The 20,255-nt window shown below is 44.4% G+C and overlaps 1 protein-coding gene across 2 annotated transcripts in view; it reads right to left on the minus strand.

The window, feature by feature from the left end:
* The window catches only part of Grid1 (glutamate ionotropic receptor delta type subunit 1), a 759,372-nt gene that overhangs the window by 304,583 nt on the left and 434,534 nt on the right, over positions 1–20,255 (minus strand). For both annotated transcript variants that reach the window (XM_075988693.1, XM_075988692.1), the window contains exon 5: positions 11,094–11,147. In XM_075988693.1, the coding sequence (XP_075844808.1) occupies positions 11,094–11,147 (54 nt within the window). The remainder of the gene's footprint in view (positions 1–11,093; positions 11,148–20,255) is intronic.

The raw sequence follows: 20,255 nt of genomic DNA on the forward strand, positions 1-20,255 counted from the left end.
ACTCAGTAAAATACTGCCAAACTGAATCCAAAAAACACACCAGAAAATATCCACCGTGACCAAGTAGGCTTAAGCCAAATTCAGACATGGAGGAATGGTTCAATATTCAAAAGTCTGTCAGAGTAATCCACCATATAAACAAACTGAAAGGAAAAAAAAAAACCATAATCACCTCATTGGATGCTGGACAAGCCTTCAACAAATTTCAACACCCCTTCATGATAAAAGTCTTAAAGAGTTCAGGGATAAAAGAAATATATCTAAACATAAAAAAGCAATATTCAGCCAGACAACAGCCACCATCAAACTAAATGGAAAGAAATTCAAAGCGATCCCACTGAAATCAGGAACAAGACAAGGTTATCCACTCTCTCCATATCTATTCTATATAGTACTGGAAGTTTTCACTAGAGAAATAAGACAACAAAAGACATCAAATGGATACAAATTGGAAAAGAAGAAGTCAAATTCTGATTATCTGCTGATGTGATATGATAGTATACATAAATTACCTTAAAAATTCTATCAGGGAAATCCTTCAACTCATAAACACCTTCAGTAAGGTAGCAGGATACAAGAGTAACCCAAAAAAAATCAGTAGCCCTCCTTTATACAGATGATAAATGGGCTAAGAAATAAATAAGAGAAACATCAGCCTTCACAATAGCCACAAACAACATAAAATATCTTGGAATAACTTTAACCAAAAAGGTGAAAGACCTGTATGACAAGAACTTTAAATCTTTAGAGAAAGAAATTGAAAAAGACAACAGAAAATAGAAAGATCTCCCAATCTTACCAAAAGCAATCTACAGATTCAATGCAATCATAATCCCAGCAAAATTCTTCACAGACCTCGAAAGAATACCCAACTTTATGTGAAAAAACAAAAATCCCGGGATAGCCATAACAATCATGTACAATACAGGAACTTCTGGAGGCATCACAATACCTAACTTCAAACTCTACTATAAAGCCTTGTATTGGCATAAAAACAGACAGGAGGACCAATAGAATCAAATCCAAGACCCAGATATCAATCCATAACATACAAATATCTAATTTTTGACAATCAAAAATTATAAAATGGAAAAAAGCATATTTAACAAATAGTCCTGGCATAACTGGATATCAACATGTAGAAGAATGAAAATAGACCCATATCTATCACCATGCATAATACTCAAGTCCAAACGGATCAAAGACCTCAACATAAAACCAACCACACTGAACCTCATAGAAGAGAAAGTAGGAAGTACAGTTGGACACATTGGCACAGGAGACCACTTCCTAAATATAACCCCAGTAGCATAGCTACTGAGAGAAACAATAAATGGGACCTCCAGAAACTGAGAAGCTTCTGTGTAAGCAAAGGACAGGGTCAACAAGACAAAACACAGCCTAAAGAATGGGTAAAAATCTTCACCAACTCCATGTTGGTCAAAGGACTTATCTCCAAAATATATAAAGAAATCAAGAAATATGACATTGGGCTGGAGAGATGGCTCAGAGGTTAAGAGCACTGACTGCTCTTCCAGAGGTCCTGAGTTCAATTCTCGGCAACCACATAATGGCTCACAACCATCTATGATGAGATCTGGTGCCCTCTTCTGGCCTGCAGGCAAACATGCACTGTATACATAACAAATAAATTAAATCTTTAAAAAAAAGAAATATGACATTAAATGAACAAATAATCCAATAAAAAATGGGATACAGACCTAAATAGAGACCTCTCAACAGATGAATCTCTAATGAATGTGAGATACTTAAGGAAATGCTCAACATCCTTAGCCATCAGAGAAATGTAAATCCAAACAACTCTGAGATTCCATCTTACACCTGTAAGAATGGCCAAGATCAAAAATACTGACAGCAACTTAAGCTGGAGAGGTTGTGGTGTAAAGGGAACACTCCTGCATTGCTGATGGGAGTGCAAACTGGTACAGCCCCTTTGGATGTCAGTGTGGCGATTTCTCAGAAAATTAGAAACAACCTTCCTCAAGACCCAGTAATACCACTTTTGGGTATTTACCCAAAGGACACTCAATTACACCACAAGAATATGTACTCAACTGTGTTCATAGTAGCATTGTTTGTCATAGCCAAAACCTGGAAACAACCTAGATGCCTCTCAACAGAAGATAAAGAAAATATGGTTCATTTACACAATGGAGTATTACTCAGTGGTAAAAAAATAATGACATCTTGAACTTTGTAGGCAAATGGATGGATCTAGAAAATAAACAGACTGAGTGTGGTAACATAGACCCAGAAGGACAAATATAATATGTACTTACTCATAAGTGGCTTTTAGACATAAAAACAAAGAAAAACAAGCCTAGATTTCACAACCCCAGAGAACCTAGACAACAAAGAGGACCCTAAGAGAGACATACATGGATCTAATCTACATGAGAAGTAGAATAAGACAAAATCTCCTGAGTAAACTGGGAACATGGGGGTCATGGGGCAGGGAAGAGGGGAAGAGGAGCGAAAGGGAGGGGAGCAGAGCAAAAATGAATAGCTCAATAAAAACAATAAAAAATAAGAAAGAAGAGGAAAACATGCATGAAAAATCAATAACACTCATGGCTCCATGTAATTAACACACTAAAAATATTTAAGCAAACAATTTTCTGAAGCAGATAATTAGATGTGTGTATGGAGAGCTCATCACCAGATTGCATGGCTAGCATGTGCCAAGTCCTGGGTTCCACCCTCACCAACTGAGGAAGAAGAGGAGGTAGAGAAACAAGAAGGGAGAAAGTGAGGGAAAGCAGGCAGGATGGGGAGGCCAGAAAGATACTCAATATCATCCATCATCAGCGAAACACAAACTAAAATTACAATGTGAACTATGAAACACTATAATGACTAAAATTTAAGTCTATATCTCCCTATAAAATCAAAGCACACATTCATGCAAAGTCCTTTCATGCATATCCCTGTGGTAGTCTGAAGAAGAATGGCCCCCATAGGCTCCCTATATTCGAATGCTTAGTCATCAGGGAATGGCACTATTTGACAGAATTAGGAGGTGTGGCCTTGCTGAAGCCGAAGCCAGGACTCTCATTTTCCACACACCGATGAGGACATAACTCTTAGCTACCGCTCTAGTATCTGCCTGCATACCGTCATGCCTTCATGATAATGGACTAAACCTCTGAAACTGCAAGTGATCCCCGAATTAAATGCTTTCTCTTATATTAGTTGCATTGATCATGAGTCTCATCACAGCCACACATCAGTGACTAAGACAACCACTAATAGCATTAGATGTACTGGCCAAAAATTGAGATGCAAAATGCCCATCTATGGATGTGATTTACTCATACGGTTGAATATTACTCATCAATAAAAGGGGAAAATTACTTCTATTTTTTAAATACCTACACGTGAAGAAAGCCATATCAAAAGAAAATAAAGAATATATACTGAAGTGTTCTATCTATGCAAATCTCTAGAAGTTAGATATCATCACCAGGGACTGCTATAGTTCCTGATCTGTTGCTGTAATAAGCACCAAGACCAAAGCAACTTGGAGAGAAAACAATTTATTTTATCTTATACTTCCAGGCCAGTTTATCACTGAGAGAAGTCAGACAAGAATTCAAGGCAGAACCTAGAGGCAAAAGCATGGAGCACAACCTATAGAGGAATGCTGCTTAGTGACATATTTTCTGGCTTCCCTACTTCCTCATTGCCGGCTAGCTTTTGTAGACAACCAGGCGCAGCCAGCTTAGGAATGCCCTTGCCCACATGGGCTGGGTTCTCCAGCAATAATCATCAATGAAGACAACCTCTCTCACACACGGCCAGAAGCCAATCTGATAGAGATGACTTTCAATTGAGGATCCCTCATTCCACATAACTCTAGATTGTGTCATTAAAAATACAAAGTAACCAGCATGGTACCAAAAACCAATCAGTAGTTGCTAAGGAATTATAAAAGTTCAGAGAAAAGTAGGGTGGAATACGAAGACACACAAAGACACTTTGTGTGTTATGGGTATATAAACTGTCTTCACTAACTATGATTCATGAGTAAAGAAGAAATATATCAAACCTAATGTGTATACTAAAATATGTCCATTTGTTGTATATCAAACTTCACTAACACTAATTGAAAATAGTGCTGGGCCAGTGATATGGTTTAGTGAGTGAAGGCCATTGCCATCAACCCTGATGATTTAAGTTGGAAGAACTATGTGGGAAGAACTGAGTCCTACAAATTGTCCTCTGGCCTCTAAATGCATACTGTGGCACACACACACACACACACACACACACACACACACACACACATTCACATACAAAATAAATGTAATAAAAAAAATCAAAACAGTTCTTGGTTGCAGCTAATGCCTGACAAATGGCAACACCTATTCTTCACTCCAGGATTCTGAGCCGGGGCGAAAGAGAAAAGCAAGCTGTGGTCTATGTTCTCTAAGACTCCCCACTGGGGCTATGAAGGTAAACACATACATAGATTACAACAAACAAATTGGCTTTGAGTGATGTTAAATTAAAATTAAAGATGGCAAACAGTACAGGGACTTAACGCTCAAACAGAATTAAAGTCTTCCAAATGAAAGGAATAAAAAAATAACTCCCTCGTCTGAGCAATGCAGATAGACAAGAAGTTATAAACATCCTCAAATCTTAAAGCTAGGGGACCGCTTTCACGTGTTCCTCTGTTGCTTACGTCAGTTAGTCTTGGCATCATTTTCCGCACTAACAAAGCGTAATCTCAGTCCACAGGTATGTGTTTACCCTCCATACAGGTTCTGGGTAGGACAGTCATGGGAGTTTGGAGTGATGCCTTCTGGACTGTTGGTAAGTGTTTCCCCCATTGCTCCACAGATCCTTATGCTAATCAGCAGCCGGTGAAAGCAGTTAAATGGGGTAGGGCCTGAGGGAAAAGCATACAGAATATCTATCCTAGGGAGTAGGCACTGAGAATGTCCACACGCTGATGTGACACCTGCTGGAACGTAGAGTCCTCTTAAGGGCCAGTTGGAGCAGCTCCACAGACAGGACTTCCTTTAAAGATGGTCTCTGCACCACCCGTCCATAACCTACTCCAGCGAAAGTGAGCACATGAGATCAACAGCACGTAAGATGTGCGGTGAGATCAAGTGCGTAGGGGCAGCCAGTGTTCACTGTATTGTACGTGGGAAGGTATGGTGTGCACTTGCCCCAGCAAGCCCGGATGGGAGATACCTATTTCTAACTATTTGACTCTCTGCTTGGCTGGCTGTCTATCTCTCTGTCTTGAGGCAGGTTCTCACTGTGAAACCTTGGCTGGAATGAAGCTTGCTATGTAGACCAGGCTGGCCTCAAACTAATAGAGATCCACTTGCCTCTGCCTCCTGGGTGTCTGGCCACACTACTTAGCTCTAATGTGATCCACCCTTTGATCACAGAATCCATTCCCACAGAATTCTTGTGGACGAACAATTCATTTTCCCCAGCGTACGTCTTGGAATTTCTGCAAGAAGTTCCTCAAGTGCTTACCCCAACTACTCCACTGTCTTCGGGAGACCTGGTCCAAGGCCAGGGGAGCTTTGGGGTCCTCTGGTGAAGTACTGCTTCCCTTTGACCATAACATAGGCTCAGAAAAAAAATGGGTGCAATGCAGCAAGAGGAGCTGGTAGCTGTCGCTCAAGGAGACAATCACCATGGCTTCCTGAGGCCATGGAAGACTGAGCTTTTTAGCAATGCCTCTTCCTCCACGTTTAGGCAATCAGACAAGAAGAGTCAAGGTGAGCAACAAGAGATAGATAGGAGGTTTAATCAGAAATGCCTCCTCTGGTGAGCCCTTTATGCTAGAATCCTTCAGAAAAGAATCAGGAATGAGATTCCGGGCCTCACTCACAGGCTCTTAGGGAGACGGGCATATGCGTCAGCTGCTAACAAGGCAGAGCTCTGTAAGGGATGGCGTAAGATTTGGGAAGGGCACAGCAGATGGAAAACTCCTGGGGAAATAAGAGAAGTCACTGTTCCCCTGCAGGCAGGAGCCCTGACAAGGGGAGACTGATAAGAAGTAAACCACAGTAGAAAGGTGGGGAAGAGCCCTCCTGCAGCAGGCTATGCAGGCAACAAAATGTGAGCTACTCCACACTGCTAGGGTCAGCCAGAGCATGGCATGCTGCCTGAGGTCAGGAACACTAGCAGGACACAGGTTTGGAGGAGAAACAGGAATTCTGAGGCAGACACAATGACCTTCAGATGGAAAATAAGGTCCTCTGTTGTGTGGGGGTGGGGATCAGGAAAGCAGCTGGTCTCTGAGTCTAGAGCTTAAGAACAAGGTTTAGAATGGACAAGGCCATGTAGGTCATTGGTGTACGCTACAGTGGGAGAGTAATGCTAACTATGCCCTCCCCACCTCTGGAAACCTACCTTTTCCTGGGCCCTGACCACCCACCATCCCTGAGCTCAAATACCATAGCATGTACATTATTTATTAAACATCTTAAACCATTTCTATCCAACTCTGTAATGGTTGTAACATGTCTCCAAGAGTGCACCCGAAGAAGTCTGCTGTTAAGCATCAGGTGGAGCAATTACCTTCCCCCTCGCATAGAGTCCTTCAGAAGCCTGAGAATCACACTGCACAATCCCATGGAGGGATTTTCTGCAGAAAGTTCTCAAGAGAACAGACCACAAAGTACCTGTCTCTTGCCAGGATGAAGCTTCGTAGGAAGGCACTATTCTCCTTGTCCAGAGTCTAGCCGGCACTAAGGGCAGCATGTGTATTTTGGCCAACCATAAAGACATGTCACTTGGAATCTTATAAAGCCAAATGGAGAGAAGGATCTCATTCCAGCCTGATACAGAAGCCACCAAACACATCTGGGCTCAGCTGGCTTAAAGCAACATCTCCATCTCTGAGGCTCAGGTCTTTAATTGCTACTTTCTTTCTCTGCTACAGACTGTGAAGTGCTCATCAATGCAGTTTGCTCTTCACTATAAAGATTGACCCACCTTCAATCCGACCTTTCGGCAATCTATTTTCTCCACAAGACATCGAAGATTCATTGATAAGCTAATTCTGGCCATGTCCTCAAGGGACTCACAGTATACTGGCCACCTTGTCCAATGATTGGTTTCACTTTCCATATGTTCTTATAACTTAATCAATCAATAAAAATACACTTTATGCCAAAACTACATCTGCTTGCCAGTGTCCCGTACTAGAACCCAGAGAGTCACTGAATCTCCCAGAGAGGTGCACAAATTCAGAAGGCAATTTTGTCTTCTCAAAAACAAAAGCAAAAAAGGATTGTAATATGTAACACTACTCACTAGTAGACAAAAAGGATGTATTAAGAAACCCACCACAAAAAGAATACAAACTAAAACATGTATCCTTGAATGTTTATCCTGAATCCAGAAAAATACATGAAGCAAATCAAATACAGAAGGGTGGTGGCACACTTGTAACCCCGGCACTGGGGAGGCAGCAACAGATGGAATTTTAAGGACTCACCTAGCCAGTCCAGCATGCTTGGTGAGCTCGAAGCCAGGGCAAAACCCTGCCTCCCAAAACTCAAAGTGGATGGGACCCAAGGAACAACACCTGAAATCAGCCTCTGACCTTCACATGAACATTTAAATATGTGCATGTGTACTTGAACATATATGGACCTATACACACATGAACACACACACACACACAGAGAGAGAGAGAGAGAGAGAGAGAGAGAGAGAGAGAGAGAGAGAGAGAGAGAGAGAGAGAGAGAGGAGCCAAATCCTAGAGTTGAGGTTACAAAGTGAGTCTTCATCAAATGCTTCTTCCCCCTTGACTTTTTACTTTGTTTTCCTTATTTTATTACTTGTCACTACACACAATACAAAGATCAGCAACTGATTTGTCTGTGGCTCTGTACTGGTTGGTTTAAATTTTGCAGTGCTTAAAATTCTACAACATGGCCAGCAGAAGAGTCAGGCTCATGTTTTCTTTGGGACCATGCTTTAAACAGTAAATAACATTCTCCGTGGGGCTGGCCCAGTGGATAAACCGAAACGTCATTTAGAGAGCACCTCTGTCATTAACCATATGCTACATCTGAACGTGGGGTCAAGACTTTAGCAGAGCTTCTACCTGTGGACTGAAGTCCTTAAGAATGTCCATGTGCTGGGGCCAAAGGTCAGCCAAAGAGTGTCTCCACTGTCATGAGTACCTGAGCCCTGCTGACTGGCTTTTCAGAAACAGACTGACCTCAAGTTCTGGTTCTTTGCCAAAACCATTAGCACGATGGTGTCAGTTACACCATTTGGAACTAGACAATATTCATAAAGAACTCTACAGGCAGGAAGGTGGAGATGACCCAGTGGTTAAAGCACCTCTATGAAAGCATGAGTTTAGATTCTCAAATAAATAAATAAATAAAACACATAAATTCTGGGTAGTCACGGCAGCCCACTTTGCAATTTCTGCTTCAGAAGGCCGAAAGAGTATTCTAAGAGTAAGCTGGCTAGACAGGCCATATCAGTGAGCTCTGCATTTGGCTGAGAGGTCCTCCCTCTGTAAATAAGGTGGAAGAGCAATTGTAGTTGGTGCCCAATGGCAACTTCAGGCTTCAACACGCTCACACACATGTGCACTCATCCACATGGCAAAAATGTATATACACACAAAATACAGGGATAAATGAATCTCATGGGCAACACACAATCTGTGCCTGGCCTTGAGGAACTGATTCAATTCTGGAAACTTCTGTTTCCTTGCCTGTAAAGTAGGGGTGGTGACAATTCCCTAGTGGGGCTATTGGGGAGCAGGTCCAGGGGTTAAAAGCTGCAAAGTGATTGACAAGGAATGCTGGCTGCTGTCCTGTGCCTCTCAAGGGAAAGAGCCTTCCTGGAGAAGGACGGAAGATTGAAGAGAGCAATGGGTCCCCAAATTCCCTCACTTCTGAAGAAAGACACGTCTAGTTCGGGACTCTCAGATCAGCCTGCGCTTTGCAGCCAGCCCACATGAGTTCTCTCTGTGGTGAAGTACAGACTTCCTCCTGTGACTGCTCCTTGCTGGCTCTACAGGTGCCCCTTTCTATCCCTGTCTCCTGGGAACTCTAAGATCTGGATTCAAGCTACCTCCTACAAAATACCTGGGTTCCTGGGAGTAGGAGGCACCCCAAAGCATCTCATACTTGGTGTTCAGGCCTGGAGAGGGAGTCACGTTATAGAGACAGGGCCTGGGGATGGATGGGTGGGGATGCAGAAGAGGTAAGAGAAAAATCTTTAAAATGTAAAATAGTAGGTTTCTGAAGCCCGACCACAGAGAAACACTGGCTATTCACTGTGGAGGAGTCATCCAAAAAGCACCAGACATTTGACTTCAGGGACACTTGCAGAACGTTTCCTTTCACTGGAACAAAGGCCACTGGGCTTTGAAGAGCCTGCAGAGAAGCAGCAAAGCTCTGAGAATCAAAACTTAGTGAGGATCAATGGAGCCTCAAGCAGGTTCTGAAGATCAGGGTGGGGGCGGTCACATCCCCTCTCCTAATTTTACCAGCACAGTTACAGAACCGCTCTAAGGGAAAGGGGCAGTACCTTGTGTTTCCAGCTGGCCCATGTAGGCAGGGAGCTCATAAGATGTGGACTCACAGAGGGAAACCATAGCAGTGGGCCCGGCGAGCAGTTAGCGTGTGATGCTACCTTCGACCATTATTAACAGCAGCCACCCAAAATGGATCTCAGCCATATTAGCCCTGAGCTAATGAAGAAATACATATCATAAAAAGAAGAAATTACCCACATAATAAACCTTAGATCTCCCAGAATGAAGCCATTAGAAATTGATCCAGCTAATTGAGGAGCAGTTGAAGGCTGTGCCCCCACTGAAAGCAAAACCAAGAAACATTTACAGATCTGCTCTCAATGAACAGCGTGTGGAGGCCACACAGGTTGCCCTGACTCTGCTTCCCGAAAGAGTATGTGGGCAGAGGGGGTTCTTCAGAAAAGATGGGGGCAGGTGTAACAGCTTCAACCCAGGCTGGCAGGACACAATCTCTAAAGAGTGAACAGGGAAAATCTTTTTTGTAAATCTCCAAAATTATTTTATTTTGAGGTCCTTAATACTCATTATGAATGATGAATGTGATGATATAATAATAAATGATCTTCTTAAGGAGAGCTAGCTTGTGTTTACATTGTTGTAAGAACTCAGGGAGTTGGGGGGTGATGGCACACACCTTTTACCCCAGCACTGATGCCTCGGGCTTCCTTTCACCCCTGAGGCCAAACTAGTGGGGTGGCCAGACCTGAAGGCATACATACACACCCATAGACATATATTCACATACATTTACAACTCATGGCACACAGGTGACACACATACATACTCAGATATACTCACAATGACAAACAACTCACACATACATCCTGATACAGTCACACACGCACATTCACATATCCACACACACCAACTCATGCATAACTCTCACAATGCACACTTGCCCATATAGATGTTTGCACACACACAGTCACATGAATTTGCACACACAGTAACACTCATATGTACACAATTCATACACATACTCTGTTATACCATACCACGTTCTCACACACATAGCGCTCCTCACACATGTGTACACGCATATATGTGTAAACCATTACATTTTCACACATGTACACACTTAGAAACTCCTACTTACACCCGGACACATAACGCTCACACACGCTTGTAATATTCTGCATGAGATAGGGACTCATAGGACTTATCCCTATGTCCTGCTGCCGTCTGTATTTATTTTATAACCTGGCCTAATCTCCCAGGCCCTGGCTCCTAACTGACTAGCAGCCTCACCTCACCCCCTTTACCTAATTCTGAAACCACTTCTCTGACATTTGCTGGTCCCATGGACTGGATTGTCCTATTGAATCCCATGAGCTTCAGGTAAGCATCTTGGCAGGCCAAGGCCAGCTCTGCTCTCTGCCCTCCTGCCTTGGCAAAATGGAACTCCAGAATCCATTCCAGGCCCCAAGTCAGGATTAGATTTGGAAGGATTGTTCTGAGTTTTCCTACGGGGCAGTGGGAAAACTGGACAGCAGGCAGCCCACACCCATCATCATTCTGGGGCTCTTACCTCATTCACAAAGACCCAATGGCTGTCCTTGGAAGCCAGGTTGGTCTCCACAGCCTGCAGAGAGAACAAGAACGTACATGAACAGAAGCAGGCAGAAGCTGGCAAGACACACGAGATGATGGCTGAGATGACATTTTATAAACATTGTTTCCGCAGATTTTTTTCCTCACAAAACAATTCCATTCCCCTGAGGTCCACTTTGGCTGCCTTGGCCACAAGAGAAACACATCTGAACACAGATATCTGATTTTCCCCTGTCCTTCCATGCTCACCTGCAATGGCCAAGAGCAAGGTTAGAGGCCCTAGACAGTCCTACAGGTACCACAGATCACAGGTACAGTCAAAGTCTTCCTTCCCCAAGAATGCATGCAAATTCCTTTCCAAAGGGGCACTTAAGGATAGCATCATCATTACACAAAACTACAGAACTGGAAAACTGATATACTAGATTTATAGCAGCTCGTCCTAAACTGCAAAGCTCCTGTGCATTCTCTTTAGGATCCACAGAGCTGGGTTCTTTCCAGTTACTGAGGATGAGGTCTAACCCCGCCACTCTCTCCGTACTGTTTTGCTACAGCACTTGCCATTGCTGTGTGTGAAAGGTTACAACTGTATTGTTTGTTTCTATTATCTATTTTCTCTGCCAAGTTGGGACAAGGTGGGGACAAGACTAAAGTCTCACAGGCCACAGTTGTGTCCCAGAACTTTGTTCTGACACCCACATATAGCAGGTGTTCAATCAACATAGCCTGACATATGAACAAGTGAGAGACAGCAGCAGGCAAAATCCAGTCTCTTGTTTTGTTTGCATGCTTTGAGCTTGTTTGTCCATGTGCTTGTTTGGTTTTGCTTTTATTTAAGAAAGGGTATTATACAGCAACGACAAGTCTAAAACCCACTGTGTACCCAAGATAGCCATGAACTCCTGATCCTCCACCTCCAAAGGCCTAGGATTATAGGCATGCACCACTGTGCCTGGCTCTCTTGCATGTGTTTATGGGAGCTTTCTCTCTCCTTGAGTTAGAAAGCCAACAGACGGAAAGAGCTGGAAGGGACTGATGATTTGCAAGCATGTCCTGCAAGAACGTTCACAGTGAGCATGTGCCAAGAGCTTGCTGAGCACCGGGCACAGTGCCAAGCCATCTACGAACCTGGGAAAGCACTTTCAGATTTACTCCTTTTCTTTTTACGTTTTCTTTTAACATTTTGGTAATGTAATTTTTATTACTCTTGATTTTAAAAATATAGACAAATTAAGATGCTTAATTAAACTCACCCCATAATACTTTCTCATTTTAAACAAATGTGCTAATGTCGTAAAAGCTCCCCATTTGTTCTTCCAAAGTCATCCACTGGAAGCTGTCTGAAGTGATCCCTTCCAGAAGCTTCTACAGTCATAGCATACAAATACATATCTCCACATGCCTATCAGGCAGATGCTTTAAGTTAAAATCACTTTAAGAAATGCATATCAGGCAAAAATCTTATTGCTAACTTATCAATATATCAAATTTACGTTTTCTTATCAGTATGTACAGAGGTGACTGTTCTTAAGGAAGTAGGTGTAGTGGTGTCAGAGCCTACACCTGTGACTACAACCTGTGTGTGGCTAGCAAAGGTGTCAGGCATGCGTTGTGCTAAGGCACCTACACTATCAGAGTGCAGAGCTCCGTTAGGGCCTTGCTCCATGGGAACAGATAAGTATGCTTGGGGAACACAATAGATCATGAAGATAGAGATCATAGGAAGCTCAGGAGAATTTGAGCCCATCAGTCCTCAACAGAGACCCTCACAGGACACCAAGTACAGTCAAAAAGCTTTTTCTGGACCACTCAGGGCTGAAGAACAGGGACTGACCTCTCTATAGCCTATGAGTGAGAGGGTACTAAGCTGTGAACCCCAGGCAAGAGTCTGAAATTGAAGGAAATAAAACCCTATCCATTATCATTTGTCTAGTGAAGTCATGCATAAAATACAGATAACACTTGCCCATCTCCTGTCTACAAAATTATGTAACCCTTGAGGCCAGAAAGAGGGAAATTCAAAGAACGAGGTTTATAAATGTCCCAAGAATCTCATAGGAAGCAGAGATAAGAAGATGGTCACTCCAGAGGTTCACCCTCGTTCTTCCATATGCTTACATCTCTCCTGTATCCTTTGGTCCCAGAAGCCTTACTCAATTAACACTGTATTTTCTTGGATAAACAGACCCCCGCCCAACCTCAGGAAGGAGGCTCTTGGTACTGGCTTATGCCCTTGGAAGGAAGTGAGCCTCAAGGAGGCCAGAGGCATCTGAGTAACATAGTGCTTTACCCTGAGATATTTCTCATCCCATACTGCAAGCCTGGAAAGAGAGGCTGTCTCAAGAGACACTGATAAGACCCAAGAGTCAATGTCTCTTGAGGACCCCGAAGTATGAGTGGGGAGAGGAGAGCACCTCAGGGTGGAGTCTTGGCCACCCAGCCTAGAGTCCCCCTCTTCTCTACACGTAGACAGCCACAGATGTCTTTAGATATCTAAGACCATGGTGATAAAAAAAAAACATACTGGACTGTGATCTAAATACTCTGAACACATTGCTGGGCCCTTGCTGAATTCAACCCCTAACCTTTCAGCATTTCCTTAATGCTCATTTTTCCATCAGCAACTTGCATATCAAATTAGCATATGACACAGAACTTGGAGGATTTCATAAGGTCCCAAAGGCTGGAATGCTAAACTGAATCTCAACAGGGGGAGGTCAATGAGGCTGAACTCAAAACAGAAATGAGCAAATGCTGAGATACAACTGGAATGCAGTAGAAACTAAAGACTGATGGAAAGGCCGAGAGTAGAGGTGCTGGTTCTACCCGTGGTGTTGATCTGAGTGAGCCACCCCAGCGAGGGGAGAAACCTCACCCTAGATCCCAGGAATGAAGTGAGACAGCTTAAGGCAACAGCCACATGCGTATCAAGGAACTCTTACTGAGCAGGACGGTAGAGGGGTCTAATCAAATGAAGAACTGTCTTGGGGAAGAGTTCAAGTTGCTCTTCGCAGCATCTAAGAGTGGATTTACTAGTAATCAGAGAAGAAAAAACACAGCAGAAAAAAGTTTTCTACCCTTACAGGTAAGGCAAATAGGCTGCCTCAGTGTAACGAGGCCCATCAGAAGTCCCCCAGGGTTGGCGATGTCAACAGTGGCTGGGAAAGTCAGGAATGACTTGGAGGGTGACCGTGGGCGGGAGGCATAACCCCATGCTGAACTGACATCCACTGCAATGAGTTCCAAGTCAGACTACAGTAAGGAGTCCCCAGAGAATGTTTTAAATCAGTCTAACTGGCTGAAAGCGGACACCTGCATAACACCCTCATGGTTTCCCAGCTCCAACCTGCACCTTGACACGCTGCAACTTTTCCCACAGAACCTATAGCTCCTTCAATATGAAGGTGCAGGTGCATTTGACAGCTGAGAGGTTCCAGCATTGCCAATGACCATGGACAATTACTAGGAGATCCTAGCGAGTTTGTGGGAACACGGCTCTCCTAAGAAGTCTTCCTACCTGCTAGCAGACTCAGGCATGGAAGAGACTGGCAGAGAGAATTGATCAGAAAACCCCGCAGGAAGGCTGGCCAACTTCCCTGTCCTACTTTCCCTCACCAATTAAGCAACAGCTAATTTGTTAAGCCTCTTTTTCCCACGTGAGATAAATAGCACTTGGATACAGCCTTTTTTCCTTCCCAGAGGGCACAGCTCACACGGAGACTGGGATGGGTGGCAAGAAAGGGCAGCTACTGAAGACTGAGCAAAGCTACACTTGCCTCCCTTTGCAATGAGTGGAGAGCTGCCAGCTCTGAGGGATGAGGGGAGGGTCCCGCTCATCACTGCTGGTTCCCCTTCTAAGCGCCAACCTCTCCCTTCTCCTCCCATGTATGTCTGTGGCAGATAGAAACAAGTCCTTCTCTCAGCATGGCGCGAGTGTGGTACAGGGGAGCCTTTGCTATCTGCTCCCTGGTGATCTGTATCACCTCCCCAAGCACATTTTTGTGACCAACAGCCCTTGAGTACCAACCACAGTGGGATATTTGATTACCCAAACTCCCGGTGTGCTAATTCTCAACCACAGATACCCAAAACTCCGGCTGCCAGAACTGTTCATGGCACTCATGATTACCTGGGAATTTATACCCTAACCAAGAACTGAGGCTGCCACGGATGCAGATCCCAGCTGCCTGGCACCCTGGTGGGGATGTCTCTCAGTGTCATCTCAGCTGTTCCCAGAATCCAGCTAAAGAATGAGGTCACAATTATGTCTCTTGGCATCCTTCATTTCCTTGCTCCCCATCTCCAAGTTCCCGCTGACTTTCTTGTTTGAATTCCTCTGAGAATACTCCATAAATAATTGTCATCTGATTGCTCCTCTCCAAGTCTGCGTCTTGGATCTCAATCTAGAAAGGAGCTCAATACATGATCAGTTGTTGCAAAAGTCCTCCTCTTTCTGTCCCCCTGCTTCTTCTGCCTTGGAGTCATTCTGGGATCTCTTCCATCATCATTCCAGAGTCTCTGCCACATGCACAATCCCTCATACTTTCTTTCCTTTGCTCAACAGACAAGAACTGCCAACCACGCCTTGACATCTGTCCTGATACTGTTAAACACACAACTCCACTAAATGCCAGGCCTCTGCCATTACAGGGTCAAACAGTGATTTGGGGGAAAAATACAATGTGTGCAATCTTGAAAAGTGGTAGGTGATGTCTCCTCCATATTCCCAGAGGCCTCAGAGAAACCCAGTACGTTATCTCCCCTCTCTTGGCCAATGTGGGATTCTCCAGCCACATAGCACTGCAGGCGTCTACAGAGAAGAGCTGAATCGGATACATTGATGACAGCTCCTATATTCTGCAGGTGTGTATTTGGGGTGTCGGTGAGATAGCCTCATGCTCAGAGATGACCTTCTCATTCACCTCCATCAAGTGGCAAGTTGGTGTAGGTTTCTCCCTGGAGCAACAGCCATGACTGTTGGTCCCATCCTTAAGAAAAAGCAGGGAAGATACCTAAGTAACTACAGGAGTTACACATGGACCTAGCCAGGTCCTAGGTCTCAATGAACACAGAGGGATCACTACAGTGGCTCAAAGCTTTGGTCCAATGCAGATAGTCCTACTGCACTGTCATGACTCCTATAAGGCATTGCCGAGCCTATGTGCCTGCCTAGTGTGTCTTGTCAAGACCAGCAAACACAAAATTTTGGAAAACAAGATGAGGAGATGGGACTTTGAAGGGATCAAGTTTATTTTCTTCCAGCCCTGTAGATCAGAGCGAGGCAGCAGAAGATGGTGGTAACAGATAAAACCATCAGATGTGGAAGGTGACACAGACAGTGGAAGGTGTACACACACATGCCCATATATGTGTAGATTGTATAGATATACACAGGACACCAACATGTCAGCCTTTGGAGGTGAAAGTATAATGCCATTGATAGGCCCTGGCTAAAACTGCAGAGAGCGACTGTTCTTCCCACCCCTGGCAAAGCTAAGGATGGGTAGGAAGGTGTCTCCTTGGTCATAAGCAGCAGCCTGATGTGAACCTCCGAAATGAGACATGTGAATTCCATTCTGGCCACCCTGATCCGCAGCCTCCATAAAGAAAGAGATTCTGGCTATGTTCCAGCTCTGGGCTTCCAAGCAGGCACTGGACAGAAAGCAGTTCCTGGGCATAGCAGAAATGGTAAGTATCGGGCATTGTGCCTAGATGGAGGCTGGAGAGGAATTGACAGATGTCCCTTGATTATGAGGTGATGAGGATCACTTCCATACGGAAGCAAGAGAACACAGGTGCTCAGCACACTGTAGGATGCGCAATACAGAACCAAGTTTGCGGCATCTCTAAGGCCGGTGGGAGCCTACTTCTTATACTCCTGGACACTTCAATCCAGCATCTCCTTTACTTCATAATCCATGCCCATCATTTATTCCCAAAAATCTAATAGGTGCCCACTTCACAATGGAAACGGAGTGTTCTATGTAGACTTAGATTGTAGAAGAGTGTTTCACTGAGAATGGATTTGAATGCTAGCCCGAGTCGGCACGTTCAAACCTCAGTCACATGGCTCCCCAGAAGGCCAAAACAATTGTCTGAGAAAGTATATTATCCCGCAAACCTAGCCCATGTCCCACGACAGTGGAAACAAAATAAGGAATTTTTTTTGTTTATTTTCGTGTTTATTTGTTGGCTTGTCTCATTTTGAAACAAAACCATTACACGCAGCAGTGCCTTCATCCTCTAGGCTAGTTTGTCCTCATAAGCTCAAGACCATTATTCCACTGGTTTCTTAGGTGTGAGCCTGTTCCCCTTTATCTTAGCTTATAGGACTAGTAAATGGAGTGGAAAAAACTCCACATGGAAGCTTTCCAACTCCATTGCTCAGGGTTTATTTTACAAAGTACAAACACCACGGATAATTTATGCATGCGTTAATTGTTGGCCACTTATCTAGGCACCCCTCCTCCCCTCCCAACACTGGCAGCCTGGGATAATGAAAGCTTGTCAGCAATTAGCATCTTTTGAAAACCTGACTCTACCACTTGAGAACATTCCCCCCATGGAGCCTAAGGCCTGGCACTCTCCCAAGGACAGGCATTGAGCTAGCTTAAAGACTCACTACTGCCCCTGCAGCCGCACACTGTTCGGAAAAGTTCTGCCCGTGCAACATCACCCACTGAAAGCATGATCTGCATCGCTCAGGGATGGGTGATGGTGAGTGATTTCATGGATGTAGGAGTCCGTTTACAAGAAAACCAGCTAAGCAGCCACCATGAGTCCTGAGAGTCAGAAACTATGTCCAGAACAATAAGACGACTGGAAAGAGCAGATATTATGAACTACCTGGAGCCGCTGTACCCCCAAATTCTTGCTGTCTAAAGACTCAGGCCCAGACACTTAAGTCTTATCTCCAGAACTTCTTTGGATCGTGTCTTCACAGAAAATGTCTATTCTAGTTTCTTTCCTTCTGTGGCAGTGGAACACTCTGGCCAAAGCGACCTGGGGGAGGAAATGGTTTGCTTGGTTTCTATATCCATCAATGAGAGCAGTCGGGGCAGGAACACAAGGCAGGAACTTGCAGCAGAAACCGTCTGCAATCTGCCTGGTGCCTCACTCACACAAGTTTATGCTTACCCTTTCATAGCTCAGAACCACCTGGCCAGAGAACGGTGCTTCCCACGGTGGCTGGGGCCCCATAGCAATTAAGACAGCACCCTGCAAACATTTGACAGGATAGTCTAATGTAGGCAACTCTTCAATTGAGACTCTCTTCTCAGATTTGTCAAAGCTGCCTCAAGTTGAAAACTAAAGCTAGCTGGGAGATGGGGCTCACACCTTTAATCCTAGCACTGGGGAGACAGAGGCTGGGGGAACTCTGTGAGTTCAAGGCCAGCCTGGTCTACAAGAGCTAGTTCCAGGATGCCTAGGGCTATTACACAAAGAAACCCTCAGGAAAACCAAACAAAAAAGAAAAGAAAATTAAAGCAAACTATAACAGAATCCTAAAATTATTCTCAGGGCTTTTACTACTGGTTCCACCAAGTTCTGAGATGCCACATTGACCCATGTGGTCTTTCCAAGTTTGCTCCACTGAGTTCCTTCAAGCCACCAGCCCTTCCTAACTCACCTGGTGTCACACGCTTCCAATTCACCAACATTTTTTCTAGAGCATTATGAAATCTCAGGGACACAGAAAAGAGACCTAAGAATCAGGAAAATTGAGCCCCAGGAAAGTCTGTTCAGCATGGAGCATGGTGGGACAGTAAAAGTCTCAGAATATCTATTATGCTGATTTAGGAAAAAGAGATCAAGTGACTCAATCAATGTAAACTCGAATAGAGTGAAATGTTTTCTAGTCTTATCTTTCGACTGACTCCATGCACTCTGTTGTCCAAGTTTGAGATAAATAGCCAGTCTAGTCCGTACTGGACAGAGACAGGAGTGTCAGTTCCCAGCCTCCAGCGGAGGAAGATTCATTACAGATCATTTGTGGCTCCTTCAGATGAAATAGAGACAGGTTCTAAGGCTATGCCGGATGTGGAATTCACTGTAATAAAAAGAATACGCTACATGCGGACAATTTATGAGGAAACACTAATATCAGCAGAAAAATGACATGGAGTCTGCTTGCAGGCACAATCTGTTTAATGAGATCAACTAGGAGGAGTGGAGCCGGGCACTGCCAATGAGTATTGGCTGATGGATGCTTGGACTTTAATCAGTGATCTATAATTCCCCACCTCCTGCAGGGCACAAAACCAAATAAGGCTGCCCATGCTCTCGCCCCCATTGACACTCAGCCTGTATCCTGAGGGGAGGCCACAGGAGCTTGACTGTTCTATCCAATCTTGTCTTACAGATGAACAAGAGAGACTTTCAGGCCCTTGGCCACATGGATGCCCTCATGCAATCCCTTTTGAGGACCCAAATCTACAGTAAAACAAATCACTTCTGAGCTTATTCATGCCCTGATCTGGTTTAACAAGGGCAGCCACCAACCTCTGCAGTGTGGGCTGGGAGCCATCAAATGACTTGGTCCTTCTCCAGTCCAGGTCAGGGGACACAGACCTTGGGTGGCAGGTGGAACTTGGAGCCATTTCTCGTACATTTGCTCTTCAACTTCAAATGACTTTTCAGAAACAAGCAACTCAAAGTCCAGACTGATGAGCGATGTTTTCATCCCTCTCTTTCTCTCATGGGTATTTCCATGGTCAAACTGGAGCTTACAGGGGCGCTGCTTGCATCCAAAGACTTGCTGCTCCAAGTACCACAGCATCAGATGCTTCTAAGGAAGCACACAGGGGAATGGGCGGGGCAGGATAATCCCTACTTTCCATCTCTGAGCCACAGCACCCCCCAAGAGGCCTGCCCTCCCCTGTGCAGCTTTCAGCTCCAGAGACCCAGGCCCCACGTGGGGCTATCGACTGGGAAAAACAGTTACATGACCTCGATGTGCTCAATTAAAACATCAGTCTTTATCACCATGGCCCTTCAGATCATCCACAAGCAGCTCCTAAGCATGGCTCTAATTCCTTTCTTGATCCAAGTTGTTTTTAGAAGACGGAAGCCTTAGAATACTTTTTAAAGCAATAAAGTTGAAAGTAGCAATCCTTTACTGAGCTGATAAGAGTTGCCA

This window comes from Microtus pennsylvanicus, chromosome 10 (assembly GCF_037038515.1).
Source record: "Microtus pennsylvanicus isolate mMicPen1 chromosome 10, mMicPen1.hap1, whole genome shotgun sequence".
NCBI classification, from domain to species: Eukaryota; Metazoa; Chordata; class Mammalia; order Rodentia; family Cricetidae; genus Microtus; species Microtus pennsylvanicus.